Source organism: Phyllostomus discolor, chromosome 15 (genome assembly GCF_004126475.2).
Source record: "Phyllostomus discolor isolate MPI-MPIP mPhyDis1 chromosome 15, mPhyDis1.pri.v3, whole genome shotgun sequence".
NCBI classification, from domain to species: domain Eukaryota; kingdom Metazoa; phylum Chordata; class Mammalia; order Chiroptera; family Phyllostomidae; genus Phyllostomus; species Phyllostomus discolor.
Window position 1 is genome coordinate 26,473,867 of NC_040917.2, and position 13,501 is coordinate 26,487,367.

The 13,501-nt window shown below is 70.6% G+C and overlaps 1 protein-coding gene across 1 annotated transcript in view; it reads left to right on the forward strand.

The window, feature by feature from the left end:
* LGR6 (leucine rich repeat containing G protein-coupled receptor 6) overlaps positions 1 to 13,501 on the forward strand; it is a 61,131-nt gene that overhangs the window by 39,716 nt on the left and 7,914 nt on the right. Inside the window, exons 6-14 of the mRNA XM_028531114.2 lie at positions 661 to 732; positions 7,363 to 7,431; positions 8,715 to 8,786; positions 8,940 to 9,011; positions 9,917 to 9,985; positions 10,673 to 10,744; positions 10,962 to 11,027; positions 11,953 to 12,024; positions 12,402 to 12,473. Coding sequence (XP_028386915.1) covers positions 661 to 732; positions 7,363 to 7,431; positions 8,715 to 8,786; positions 8,940 to 9,011; positions 9,917 to 9,985; positions 10,673 to 10,744; positions 10,962 to 11,027; positions 11,953 to 12,024; positions 12,402 to 12,473 — 636 coding nt within the window. The remainder of the gene's footprint in view (positions 1 to 660; positions 733 to 7,362; positions 7,432 to 8,714; positions 8,787 to 8,939; positions 9,012 to 9,916; positions 9,986 to 10,672; positions 10,745 to 10,961; positions 11,028 to 11,952; positions 12,025 to 12,401; positions 12,474 to 13,501) is intronic.

A 13,501-nucleotide genomic window follows, 5' to 3' on the forward strand; every position in this document is an offset into this window, starting at 1 on the left:
CCGCAGAATTCTCTCCCAGCCTGTGTGCGCCCTGGCCAGGCCCGTCCCCAGCCTGCGCTTTGTCACTACGGACGCCGGTGCCTGGGACACCCTTCCCCCTGCTTGTCCAGATCTCCTTCCCTCCAAGGCCCTGCTCCGGGTCACCGCCTCCAGAAAGCCCTCCCTGATTGCTCTGGCTTCACCAGTCCCCGCCACCGCGCTCGCCTGTCTGCAGCCCTGGAACAGAACACTTGGCCCTAATTACACGCTGTCTGCCGCGGTCGGCTGTGGGCTGCCATCAGTGCGTCTGGCCACTGAGCCAGGCAGGCTGGGTCCCGGGGGGCAGGACCAGAGAGGAAGCCTCAGACCAGACCCCCCTCCGAACCAGGCCTCCCCGAGACGCGGCAGGAGCAGCACCAGCCGTGGCCAGGGCTCCCCACTCCGTCTCCCTTTAACCCGCAGCCGGAAAGGGGCTGCCTGCGGTCAGCCCGGCCTCGGGGACTCCGACTTCCCATGTCGGTCTCGGTCAACTGTTTTGTCTCTGGGGTCGACGGCTGGGCCGCCGGGGCCATCCTGTCCGAGTGGCAGCCTCCAGCGTCTTCCCTGAGCCGCCGTCTGCCCCGCCCCGCCCCGGGCTGGGTGCTGTGGCCCCGGCCGACGACCCCCCTTCCTCCCACACAGGCACCTGCACAACAACCGGATCCAGCACCTGGGGACCCACAGCTTTGAGGGGCTGCGCAGCCTGGAGACGCTGTGAGTGTGGGGCTTGGCCTTGAGCTGTCCTGCCCGTGCCCGGCACGGCGGCCCGGCTCCGGGGACGGGGTGCTGGCACCTGGCTGCCGCCTGCTCCCCACTCGCCCTCCCCGGCAGTGTCACCCGGGTGAATGAGTGAAAAATGCCCCCCACCCCCTCGGACGGGCGGACCGTGCCCTCCGGGAGCCTGGGGCAGTCAGCCCGTGCCCCCCGGGGAGGAGGCCCCCAGCGCCGGGTGCCAGACAGCCACTGGGGTCGGGGAGGGCTCTCGGTGCCTGGGCTGCGGCCTGTGTCCTCACCCTCCACTCACCCCCACTTGCACTCCACACACCCACGCCCAGGCGCCCCCCCTCCGACCCCCAGGGACAGGTCCTCAAACAGCCGAAGCAGCACCGGGGAGTTCGGGGAGGCAGGTGGTGCCCGGGGGAGGCCGCGTGTGGGGGCTTTGGGTGCGAGTGTCCCAGAGACTCAGCCATCTGTGTCTGTGATTCAGGGGGCAGTGGGGACAGGACGGTGGTCCCCTCCTCCCCCGTGCCCGAAGCCCAGGTGCATGCTGGGAGAATGTCAGAGCCGGCCCAGGTGTCCCTGCTGCTGACCTCACGCCCGGGGCCGGGTGCAGGGGCGCCCAGCCTGCCCGCAGGAAACGCAACCTGTCTCCCGCCTCACGAGAGATGGGGCCGCGTGCTCCCCCCGCAGCTGCCCCGGGCAGCGGGCAGTCACAGCCAGGGCTCTGACGCCGGGGGCCGCGCTGCCTGCAGGGGGCCGAGCGGGCCTGGGGCGGTGCGTTCGCTGGCCCGACGGACGTCAGCCCCAGCTCAGTGCCCGGCCGCCCCCCGCCGCTTGCGTGGAGTGTGAGCGGGCAGCTCTGCCCCGCCGGGTGCGTGGGGACCCCAGAGAGAGCTCCGGGCGGGGTCGGGCCGCCCCCCGGGTGTGTGGGCGTGCCCTGCTGGGAAGCCGTGGGGGCCCGCATGCTGGGGGAGGGTCAGCGCCTCTGAAAAGCCGACCGGCAGCGATTTCCTCACCGCGGGGCACGCTGCCCGCCTCTTTCTCAACCAGCCCCTGGCGCGCTGCGCCGGGTGCGGCCGGGGCTGGCTGCACTACAGAGCGGCCTGCCGCCCCGCGCCCGCCGTGCGTTTGATGTGCCGGGCGCAGGGCCCCACAAAGCTGGCTCCCGCTGCTCGGGCAGGGAAGCCCAGGTGAGGGGTGGAGGAGTGCCCGCCCCCTCGACGCTGCCAGGGGGCAGGCAGCAGGGGTGGGGCGCTGGGGAGTGAGGGGGTCCTTCCAGCCTGCCACCTCGGCCCCGGCCCGCGCCCTCAGAGTCCGGTCGCTAGTCTGAGAGGCCGTAGGAACAGCGCCCGTCTCCATGGCCGGCTGCCCTGTGGCCGCTGGGGACCCCGCCCTGCACCCCTCCCCCCTCCCGGCCCCCCCTTGGCTGGCTGGCTGGGCACCGCCCCTTCCTTCCTGCCCACCCTCCAGGGATCAGCTCGCTTCCAGCTCCTGATCCCCAGTTAAAAAGGGGAAAGTGTGTTCTTGATGCTCTGTCCGCAGAGCCGCGCTTGGGAGCCGGGGGGCAGCCAGCTGTGGGAGGGGCGGGGCCGAGCATGAAAGCCGGAGTCAAAGCTTTTAATTGTTGGATAATTGTCGAGCTTTATTACTGTGGAGCTTTTCATGTGCGCTCCTCCCCATTGGTGCCTCAGGCGGAAAATCTCTGCCTGTGAGACCGCTCTCGTCTCCGCAGCGGAGGGAGGGTCCGGTCCCCTCCTCCCGCCCTCCCCCACCCCCCGGCCCCACCCCATCTGGGGTTTGGCTCCGACGCCCAGCCCTTCCACCTGTGCAGGAGGGGCCAGGTGTGGGCAAGCACACGCGTGGTCACGCACACACGCAGTTCCCATGCCATGTAGCTAAGCCTGCCACGTTTCCCTCCCAACACGGACCTGTCCCCCCACCCCACCTCCCCACGTGCAGCATCGCTTCCTGCTGCACAAGCACCCGGGGCGGCGTGGCCTGTGCCCTGTGCTGCCCTGGGGCCAGGCGCCCTGGGTTCCACTGCCGCCTCTGTCCCTGCTGGCCGGCTGGCTGGAGCCAGTGGCCGCCGAGCCTTGGGCTTCTTTCCCCCCACCCGCCCAGCAGTGGGCAACTCGGAGGGACAGGAGTCGGCCGGCAAGTGTGCCCCCTGCTCTCTTTTGCTCCGAAAGGCCCTGCAAACCCAAGAGGGGTGGGCAGGGCCCAGGGGCCCGAGCACCACTGTGCCCCGCCCACCGTGCAGGCACGCAGCCTCAGGCTGCAGCCCCACTGCGCTCCGGGGCGGCCTGGCTCACATGCAGGGCGACACCATCCTGTCCTGCAGGCACCCCTCCCCCCCCGCCCCCGCCCCACGAGGGTGCCTGTCCTGGCGGAGAAACTCAGAATCGGAGGTGGGCCGCCCGTGAGGCTGTTTCCTCACCTGGCAGCTCCGACCGCGCTGGCTCCCACAGGTCCCGTCGGCCACAGGCCTTCCCCGGCGCCTGGGCTGAGAAGCGGAGTTCTCGGGCAAGAGCGGTTCTGGGGAGGTTCTGCCTCAGCCACCTGAAACCGGGCCGGTGCTCAGTCCACGTGACACGCAGCCCAGAGACCGGGGTGCCGTTCTGTGCCGCTGGCAAATGCTCCCGGCTGCCGGTGCATGTCTCCCGGCGAGGAAGAGCGCACGGGGGGCGGGGGGGGGGGGCGGTGCTGAGGGGAAGCGGCGTCTGTGTCTCTCGGGGAAACTGACGGCAGCTTCGCTAACCACCGCGTTTATCCGTGTGCGGCCCTGCTGGAGGCGGGACGACGCTGTCAGTCAGAGCATCTCCCTCGGTCCCTGGCTCCCTGGGCCCTCTGCCCCCGGCCGACGGAGTCAGGTTCCAGCCGGAGGCTCCGTGTGCCCTGGAGGGCACAGGACTCGTGGTCTCGGCGCCGTCCTCGCCGGCACTGCTCCTCGGGCCCTCGTCTGTGACCCGGGAATGAGCCCAAACTGACCCCAGGGGTCGGCGTGAGGCCCACACTGTAAATCACGCCGACCCTCCGTCCAGGCCGTGGCAGTGGCCGACTCCTGTGTCCACTGGTGCGGCGACCAGGGACCGCAGAGTCCGGGCGGGCGATGGACGTCCTGTAAGAGGGGGAGGGGAGGGAGGCGGCGTCCCCTGGGCAGGGGACAGTGCGGCCCGAGCAGTGCAGCGGGCGTCGGGGTCTGCAGGGCAGGGGTGCGTGTGCAGAGTTGGGGGCCGTCACACGGCCCCGGTTTCTCCCCGTCCTCCTCCTCACTGTCCCGTAAACGGCCCTCTCAGAGGGGGCGCCTGCCAGTGCGAGTCTCTGCCGTGTGGGGGAAGCGTGCCCCTCGGGCCTAACTGCGCCAGGGCTCCGAGCCCCGAGAGCCCCTCCCCCCTGAGCCCACGTCTCCTACCGGTCGGGCACAGGGGCCGGCCGGTGTGACAGCGAAACCCGCAGCCCTGTGCTCTGAACCCGCAGCCGGCGAGGCCCCCAGACCGTTTGGGAGGCGGCCGTCTCAGTGTCCGCAGGGCCGGGGTGGGGGCGGCGGTGTTGGGGGGGGCACGCTGGGAGTGTGGGCCCTCGGCAGCCTGGGGCTCTGCCTTCACAGCTGCGTCCCCGATGGCGCGGGACGGCCACCCGTTGGGGTGGGTTTGGCTGGAAACGGCCGAGCAGACGCAGGGGAGGACCGGCCGCGGCAGCTGAGCTTCCAGACGGAGCCGGGGCGGCAAGGGGCCCTCGCCGTGGGCTCCCAGCTCCCCAGGGCGGCCAACACAGCGGTTAGTGCCTCCCGGGCTCCTGGCTGGTTCCTGGCTGTTGAAGCAGCCGCGGACGGGTGTTCTGGCTGAGGCTGAGGCTGTCAGAGAGCACCCGTCTGCAGGAGGGCCAGACCGAAGGAGCCTCGTGGGGGTGCTGCAGGGAGGGCTCTGCCTGCCGGAGTCTGACCCTAGGCGGGGGGGTGGGGGCACAGGAGCCGGAGCAGCCCCATCCGCAGGCCTCGGCCCTGGAGCTGGGAAGCCGCCCCTGACCGTGCGCACATGTGGCCCTGTGCCCAGGCCTGAGAGCCCCGAAAGGGGACCCACAGGCTTCCTGAGGCTGGCGGCTCCCGGTTGGCCGGGGCACAGCGTGCACACAGAGGCCCCCGCCCCCACCCGGCCTCACGCCGCCCGGGCTGCAAACCCAGCGCTTCCACTCTCAGCCAAGGGGCCAAGCGCAGGCCTCTCTCCCTCTGGCCCAGCTCCTTGTGGGCAAAACGGAGGTAAGCACAGCGCCTGCCTCGGAGGACTGGCGAGGCACGGGAAGAATTAATATGTGCAGATCACCTAGGACCGCGGGAGTCACCCAGTGATCACCGTGATCATCAGCACTGTTATTACCACCACCACCGCCCTGATTCCTGCCCGAGGCGAGCTGCTCCGGAGAGAAAGCCAGCCAGCTGGAGCGGTGGGGGGGGGCGGGGGGGGGGAACGGGGGCGGCGCGGGGGGCCACTCCGGCTGCAGGGACGCGGCTACGGGAGGAGAGGTTTGCTGGAGCCGGGCTTCGAAGGGGCCTCGGGTTTCCGTGGCCGAGGACATGGGGACAGGTGCCCCGGGCCCGGCAGGAGCTGCAGAAGCAGACACGCACAGACGTGAAGATGCACAGGGGACGGACAGGCGGACAGGCGGACAGACCACCTCTGTCACAGGAGCCCGTCCCTGACATCAGGAGGAACTGTCTCCGACTTTCGGTGGGAGAGCGGCCAAGTCTCGGGTGCCGTTTGGAAGGTCTTCCTGGCCGGCAACGTGTAGCAGCTGAAGGTGTGGGCTCCGGACCCCCAGGGCTGGGGCGCGGCTCCCGGCTGAGTGGCCGGGGCAGCCAGGCCGTGCTGTGGGCAGTGGCTGCAGCCGCAGAGGGTCGTCTCTGGACCCTGGAACGGTCCAAGGAGGGTGTTTCTTCCCGGCAGGTGGCCCGCCCCCACATGGTGTTCAAGGATGCGGCTTCTCAGGCCTGGCCGCCCGCAAGAGCTGGTGGGGGGACAGAGAGTCTGTGGAGGAGGAGACGGGCTGGCGGGCCATCTGTCCCCGGCCGGCCGGCCCCACCCTGCCTCCCCTCCTCGGGGGAGTCGGTCCAGTGCCCTCAGCTGCGTCCTGGCTCGGCTCCCAGTCCGTGGGCCGCGCCATCCAGCAGGACCCTCTGGACGGTGCAAATGTTCCCGTTGGTGCTGCCGGCCTCAGCCACGGAGAGCTGGTGGGTGAGCGGGCGGCTGAGCGGCTGAGGGTGCTGACGTGCCGTCAGCTGAAGCCGAAAGAGCCACTTGGCTGGCGGTGCCGGTGCTGGGCAGCCGCTGCCGCCCAGGAGGAAGGCGGCTGGGTTCAGGTCACGTTCCTGTGCGGGAACGGGTGTGGTCGGGGACCCGTGACACCGCTGCGCCTCGCTCTCCCGACCCGTGCGATGGGCGCGAGAGCGGCACCTCCTGACGACGTAGGCTGGGGGGCCGCTCCGGGCCAGCGCCGAGGGGCCGGCACCGCTGAGGGCGGCGAGGGACGCACTCGGCGGTCCGGGGAGACACCTGTCCCCGCCTCACGGCTGAACGCTGCCTCGGCTCAGCCGAGCTGTCACCGGTCCTTCGCCGCCTGCACAGTGCAGATGTCACCTGACGCCGTCACCTCTCTCTGCCGGCTCCACCCCCGTCCCTTCTCCCCCGACGCAGATGTGACCTGTGGAGGTCAGACGTGACCTCCAGTGTGCAAGGGTCCTGGTCCCTGGCGTGTTCTCGGGGACCCGTCCCGTCCTGCGGAGGCCCCGTCCCGTCACCTCGGGCCTCGGTCTCCGCGGGAAAACTTCTCGCCCATCCCCCTGCCTTCCGCGGTGCCCGGGGGGCTGGCGGAGCAGAGGTCACGTCTGATCAGCCCCAGACACAGCCGGTGCCCTCCCCCCCGTCACACACACACACACACCCACACCCACGTGGGCCGGCCCGGCTGCCCCGCCGGCATGCCGTGGGCAGGGTGCCTCCTGACGTTTGCCGCTCCCGGTCTCCCTTGCCTCCCCGAGGACACAGCCGCGCGTTCCCGCGCCTTCTCCCCCGTCGGCCAGGCCAGGCCTGGCAGCGCTCCCGGCCAGAGACGGCCGAGGAGGGCCTGGCTGCCGGGACGTGGGTCCGGCCGCCCCCCAAAGGGCCCGGCAGCAGACGGGGTGTGGCGGGTGGCTCGAGCCAGGGTCCCCGTGGCCCCCGAGCCAGCCCCACAGTGTCCCCACGGAACCGTCCTGCCCCTTTTTCACACCAGCCTCCAGATCTGGGGGAGGATCCCCAGATCACTCTCGATGCCCTAAGAGCTGTGACAGGTGTTAAGGGTCTCCCTCTGTCACCCGTCCCGCCGCCCCCACGGGCGTCCCCGGAGGCGTCAAGGGCTTCCTTGGCCAGCAGGGGCAGTTCCGGGCCAGTCGGCCCGTCTCCCTGTCCCCCCGTCCCCTCGTCGGGGGGCTGCTCGCTGCGGGTCTGAGGGGCGGGAGGACACACACACACACACACACACACACACACACGGGTGTCCTCGCACGTGTCTCCCGGCGGGGCCGGCGGGACCCACAGCCGGGCAGCCCCGCCCCAGCCGCTCCCGACGAGGCCCCTGCTTCCTTCCTTCCAGGGACCTGAACCACAACGAGCTGCACCAGTTCCCCGTCGCCGTGCGCACGCTGGGCAGGCTGCAGGAGCTGTGAGTGCCTCGGCCGCCCGCACCCTGCACCCTGCACTGGGGGCGGGGTGGGGGGGGGGTGGTGCGGGGCGGGGGCAGGAGCCCAGGGGCACGGACCGGGGCGGGGGCAGCCGGAGAGAAGCCGAGGGCGACCCGAGGGGCCCCGGGCCTCAGGCAGGGTCTCCATGCAGACGGCCACCCGGACGGCAGTGGCACCTCCACGCCGCCCTGCCACCTGGTCCGAGATGCAGGCCGGACCGGCGGGTGGGAGGGGACCGCTGGAGGCCCCCTGCCCCCCGTAGGCCGAGAGTTCTGACTTTTCCTCGGCGCCGGGCAGGAAAGGAGGATGAGGTCCCGACCACCGAGAGGAGCGTGCGGGCGTGGAGGGGACGGGAGAGGCTGACACACTCGGGGAGCAGAGACGGGGTGGCAGCGGCCGGAGGATTCGTGCATCCTCGTTGTCTGTCCGTCTGCTTATGTGTCTGTGACTCTTGAGGGACAGCTGCTTGGGGACAGGGCCTCTGTCCCCTACGCGTGGGAATCCTGGCGTCAGCTCCGCTGGCCCGGGTGGTGGCATGGGCCGGAGGCCCAGGGTCAGCGACAGCTGGGGGCCCAGGGGGACCCAGAGCGAGGGGAGGTGACCCAGAGGCCCCGGCGAAGCTGGGATCGCCAAGGAGACGGAGGTGGCTGCCCCGTCGGGGTTCTGTGCTGTGTGGCCCAGCACTCACGGATTCTGTGTCATTTTTCCCGGAGCCTGTGTTTTGGAAGGCCCTCCCCAGCTAACCAGACACAAGCTCCTGCCCCAGGGCCCCAGGCAGCCGCCCCGTTCCACACCCCTCCCTCTGCCTAGTCCTCCTGCCCCGCCCCCTCCTCTGTGCTTTGGTTTTCGGCCTCAAGGCCAGGCCAGCGTCCCTCTGGGGCTCAGCCCTGCCTGGGTCCCCTGGAAGTCCTGTTTCCTCCACCTTGGTCTCCTCCTCCCACACACCCTCCGCGTCCCCTCAGGGACCCTCCAGGGGGTGACAGCGAGTGACAGTGGTGGTGCTGATGGACAGGACCCCCCCCAGCTGAACTGCTCTGGGGCCTCCTCAGGCCCCACCCCGACACCTGTCTGGGAGATGGGTGGGGGGTGGTGTTGGATGGATGAAGAAAAGTCCCAGGCAGGCTTGGACCTGGGTCTCCCCGCGGGGGGCCCTGCCTTTGGTCTCGGGCCTTTCTGGGGGGCGGTCCACCAGCTGCCCGGAGCCCGCGTGTCCCCCTGAGGTCACAGGCGTCCCTGCCCCCCCGCTGACCCCGCTGCCTTCCAGGGGCTTCCACAACAACAACATCCGGGCCATCCCGGAGAAGGCCTTCGTGGGGAACCCGCTGCTGCAGGCGATGTGAGTCCCGGCTGCTCTGGCGGCGTCTGCGGGCAGGGGCGGGGGGCTGCGCTAGGGGGCGCTCTTCGCGGGCTCCGTGGTTGGGGGAGACAGCGGAGAGCGGCTGCGGTCCCGGTAGAAGGATCGCTGATCTCGGTGCCTGGGCCCTTCCAGACACTTCTACGACAACCCGATCCAGTCCGTGGGGAGGTCTGCGTTCCAGGACCTGCCGAAGCTGCACACGCTGTGCGTAGCCCCAGCCGGGACCCCCCCCCCCCCCCCCCCCCCCCCCGGCTCAGACCCCGGAGGCACACGGGCCCCCCCTTGCTCCGGCCCTTCCCAGATGTGGGGACTGAACAGCCTCCCTGCCCCCGTGGCTTCTTCCCTTCCCTGTCGTGGGTGGGCGGGGCCTGTCCCCGGGCAGGGCCGTGGACCCGCCTCTGCGGGTGGCCGCGCCGGGAGCACCTGCGGAAACCTCCGGGGCCAGGATGCGCTTCTCCAGCGCCTGGGCCGCACTGCCCCGCTGCCTCCCTCCTGCTCCTCGGTTCCCAGTCCAAGCCCCGCCCCTTCGGGGAAGCCCCGCCCCCTCGGGGAAGCCCCGCCCACAGTGACCCCCAGCATCAATGCAGCATCTGTAAAGCACAGCTTCCCTTGGGTGTCCCGTGTCGCCCTTCGCCCCGCCCTGAGCGCAGGCTGTAAGGACGTCACACGGCCGGGCCTGAGCCCCTGAGCCGCAGGCCCTGCTCGGGCAGCAGCCCGGGACACCGCCCCGCCCCCGCCCGCCCGGGCCTGAAGGCCCCTCTCCCTGTGCAGGTCCCTGCGCTTCGTGTCTCCTCAAGGTGGGGGTGGGGGGGAGCTTCCGGTCTGGAGCAGCTTCAGAAAGGGGTGCTGAGGAATCCCCAGAAGGCAAGAGTTTCGGGGAGCCCCTGTCGGGGACTCTGAGCAGCAAACCCAGCAGCCCCAGCTTTCTCGGAAGCAGCGGGCTGTCACCACCCAAACAGGGCCGGGGCCGGAGCCCGGCTGGCTGTGGGGCCAGCAGGGAGGAGGACTGCCCCCCGTGGGGTGTGGAGGTCTCTGCGGGGAGAGCCACCCAACCCGTCCCCCAGGGCAGAGGGTAGTAGACCCCGCCCTCAGGCTGTGGCTGCTTCCAGGTCCCTGAACGGAGCCACGGACCTCCAGGAGTTCCCAGACCTCAAAGGCACCACCAGCCTGGAGGCCCTGTGAGTGGCTCTCTGGCTGCCCCGCCCCGCCCCTGGCCCGGGCTCCGCCCACCTGGGTCTCCCTTGGTCTTGCCAGCCCCTACCTGGCCGCCTCCTGCTGGGGGCTCCAGAGGTTGCCTGGCTGGGCTCTGAATGGGGCACTACTGCGGGCAGGGCGGGGGGCAGGTGGTTTGGGGTGAGTGACTGCAGGGCCCCTCCCCCAGCCGCGGGTGCCTGAAGCCTTGCAGCAGGGAGGGGGTGAGAGGGCGTCTCCTTGGCCTTCTGAAGCTGAGTGTCAGCCTGAACTTTCTCACTCACCCCTGAGGGGGGGCAGGGGGCGGGGCTTAGCAGGCCCTGAGACCGTTTGAGAGAATGAATGGGACCAGTTAGGGGTCCCCTGTCCCACCCACGTCGCCCAGCCCACCCACGGCACAGTGGGAGAGACGCTCCCTGTGCCTCTGTTGTCCCCTGAGACTCACTGGCATCTGGAAAATGCCCTCCAAGGATGACCTTGGCCTCCGTCCTTTCTGGGACACCCTGTCCCTGCACCAGGCTGCTCTCCAGCCTGCCCCCTCCCCGGGCAGCCCCTGCCCTCCCCTTCCTTCCCGTCCTCTCTCCCCTGAGGCACAGGGGTGGGGGACACTGGCGCTCGGCTCCCAGGGCCCCACCATCTACTTTCCTCCCTGTCCCTGCCTCCCTCCCCCGCAGGACCCTGACCCGCGCCGGCGTCCGGCTGCTCCCGCCCGGGATGTGCCAGCAGCTGCCCAGGCTCCGCATCCTGTGAGTGCCCCCCCCCCCCCCGCTCCCCCTCCACCTCCTGCAGCCCCACCTCATGGCCCTGGTGCCCCTGCGCTGCAAAGGTCCCTCCTGGTCAGGGAAGGGTCCCGGTGTGACGTGCGTCAGCAGCCATGTCCCCACAGGGTCCACCCGGCTCAGCTGCCTGACAGGGCTGCTTCCCTGGCCCCACGTCACGCCGGCCCCCACCCCTCTCCCCCAGGGAACTGTCTCATAACCGCATCGAGGAGCTGCCCAGCCTGCACAGGTGCCAGAAGCTGGAGGAGATGTGAGTGGGGCCGGGGGCGGGGGAGGGCGTGAGCAGATTCCGGGCGGTCTTTGGGGAGGGCCCTGCACGCCGACCTTCCCTGAGGTGGGGGCCGGGGCTGGGCCGAGGCCTGGGCAGCAGCTGACCAGTCAGGAGCCGGTGCCCAGGGAGCCTGCAGGAGGCTCCCTGAGGGTCAAGAGCAACAGGGCAGTGAGGGACCAGAGCACATCGGTCCGGAGAGCTGGACCTGGGAAGGGCCTGCCTTCAGAGCACACTGTCACTTCCCCCAGCTGCACGTGCACTCTCACGTGTGCATGCCGTCCGTGCAATGTGTGTGCACGCGCGCACACACACACACACACATACACACGGTCAGGGCCTGGGTTCCGACCTGATGGGGAACGGAATCACATGAAAGATTCTCTCTGAAGCAGCCACCCGGCCCCTGCTTTCTCCAGCCAGCAGGGCCTCCTGGGTCTGTCCCCAGGTCTCCATGGGGCGATCGGTGCCTTTGGGGGCCCGAGCGGGGTGTCAGGGCCTTCGAAGGTGCCCCCGCAGGTGCCGAGGCCCGAGCCTCTCAGTCCACTGAGGTCTGCCGGGGCCAGTCACCGGCCATGCGAGGGCTGGGCGGGGTGGGGCTCTGGTGCTGGACCCGGGTCTGGAGGACCCACAGGGTGAGCTCTCTGGGCGGGGTGCCAAGCCCAATGGGAACCCTGGGAACAGACTCTCGGGCCACAGGGCCAGCGCTGTGGCTTTGTCTCCTGACCCACTTACCCAGAGCAACCGGATCCCTTTGATGCCGGCGGCTGCCGCAGGCTAGGCCCTCACTCTGCGCCAGGAGGAGTGGGGGCTGTCCTTTCTCTGGCCAGTGTGTTTGGGGGGGGGCTCGTCCTGGAGCGCAGCCAGGGTCGGAGCCCCCGGTCACCAGCCTGTCTTGACGCCCTAGCGGCCTCCAGCACAACCGCATCTGGGAGGTCGGAGCCGACACCTTCCGCCAGCTGAGCTCCCTGCGGGCCCTGTGAGTACCCGTGCACGCGGCGGGGGGCGTCTGGGGGAAGGCTCAGGGCCACTGCCCTCGTGACGTGCACACACAGCCGTGCACACAGGTCCCTGCACACACAGTCCGCAGCACACACACAGCAGGCCAGGTGCCCCCTCCCCCTCCCAGACAGCTTCTCCAGCCACATCTTCGGCAGGTCCCCAGGGGCTGTGCGGCTCTGAGGTTGGGCTGCCACGGCCCGTTTTGGGGGCCATGGCTGGCCGGGAGCCAGGCTGCAGGTGCCTTCGCCTCCGGGGGCAGCTCAGAGGGGGGTGAGCGCAGGAGAACTGGGGGAGGGTCAGGGAGTCCTCCATGGGTCCCGCCCCTCCACTCACACCCTCTCCACCCGCCCTCAGGGACCTGAGCTGGAACGCCATCCGGTCCATCCACCCGGAGGCCTTCGCGACCCTGCGGTCCCTGGTCAAGCTGTGAGTGCCCCCGTGTCCCTGTCCGGGGTGCTGCTGGCCGGTGGGGGACAGCAGGACCCACGCTATAGCGGGCACGGCGCGGGTACCTGACCACACGTCCCGGGGAGGAGGGCTCCAGCCTCATCAGGCGCTGGACCGGCCGTTTGACCAGCTGCGAGGCCTGTTCCCAGAGAGCAGCGCCCCCTGCAGGCTGTGGGGTGCTCTGCGGCATTTTGGGAGCCTGGGCCTCCCTGTGCCCCAGCCTGCCCCGCCCCTCCCCTGTGCTGACGCTGGAGCCCCTCCCCGCACCCGAGGGTGGAGGCAGAAGGGGAGCCAGGGCCCAGCGTGGGCACCCCCACGGAGCACTGCCATTCTGCGGGCGGGGGCGCCACGGGCCTCGGGGTTAGGTAGGACACGGCAGGTGGCGCATCGCGCTGGCCACCTCGCTGGCCGTGAAGTCGCAGCTGGAAAGGCTGCTGATGCGCAGCCGCCCGCTGAGGCGAGGGCCTGAGCTGCACCAGGGGAGCAGCCCGCCGGCTGCCTGTCCAGAAGGCGTGCACCGCCCCCAGGGGGCCCCTTCTGGTTTTCACTGAGACCCCTCCGGGCTAGCCCCGGCTCCACCTCAGGGCCCTCTGTGCCCACGCCCACAGTCCCTCCAGTCCGCGCTCCCCGGGCCTGGGCTGCAGGGCTCCCCTCCCCCCTCCCTCCCCTGCGGCCTCACCTCTGACTGCAGAGGGGACAGACCACCAGCCGGCCAGCTGTGTCCAGGCCCTGCTCTGGGCTCCAGTGTCCTCAGAGAGGCAGGGGTGGGGCGGGGCCTCCCGCATGGGACTCCCACCTGGCACAGGGGTAGCGGCCAAGCGGCCCGTCCCCCCCCCACCCCGAGGTGGGATGACCCCTGGTGGACAGTCAGCGCCCACGTTTGATGAGCGCATGAGCGAGCGAGCGAGCGAGTGCATGGTGCCCCGAGCCTCTGCTGGCCACCCTCCCCACCCAGCACCCGGAGCTGCCCTCCCGGCTTGTGACCGTCCGCCCTTCGCTCCTCCCCT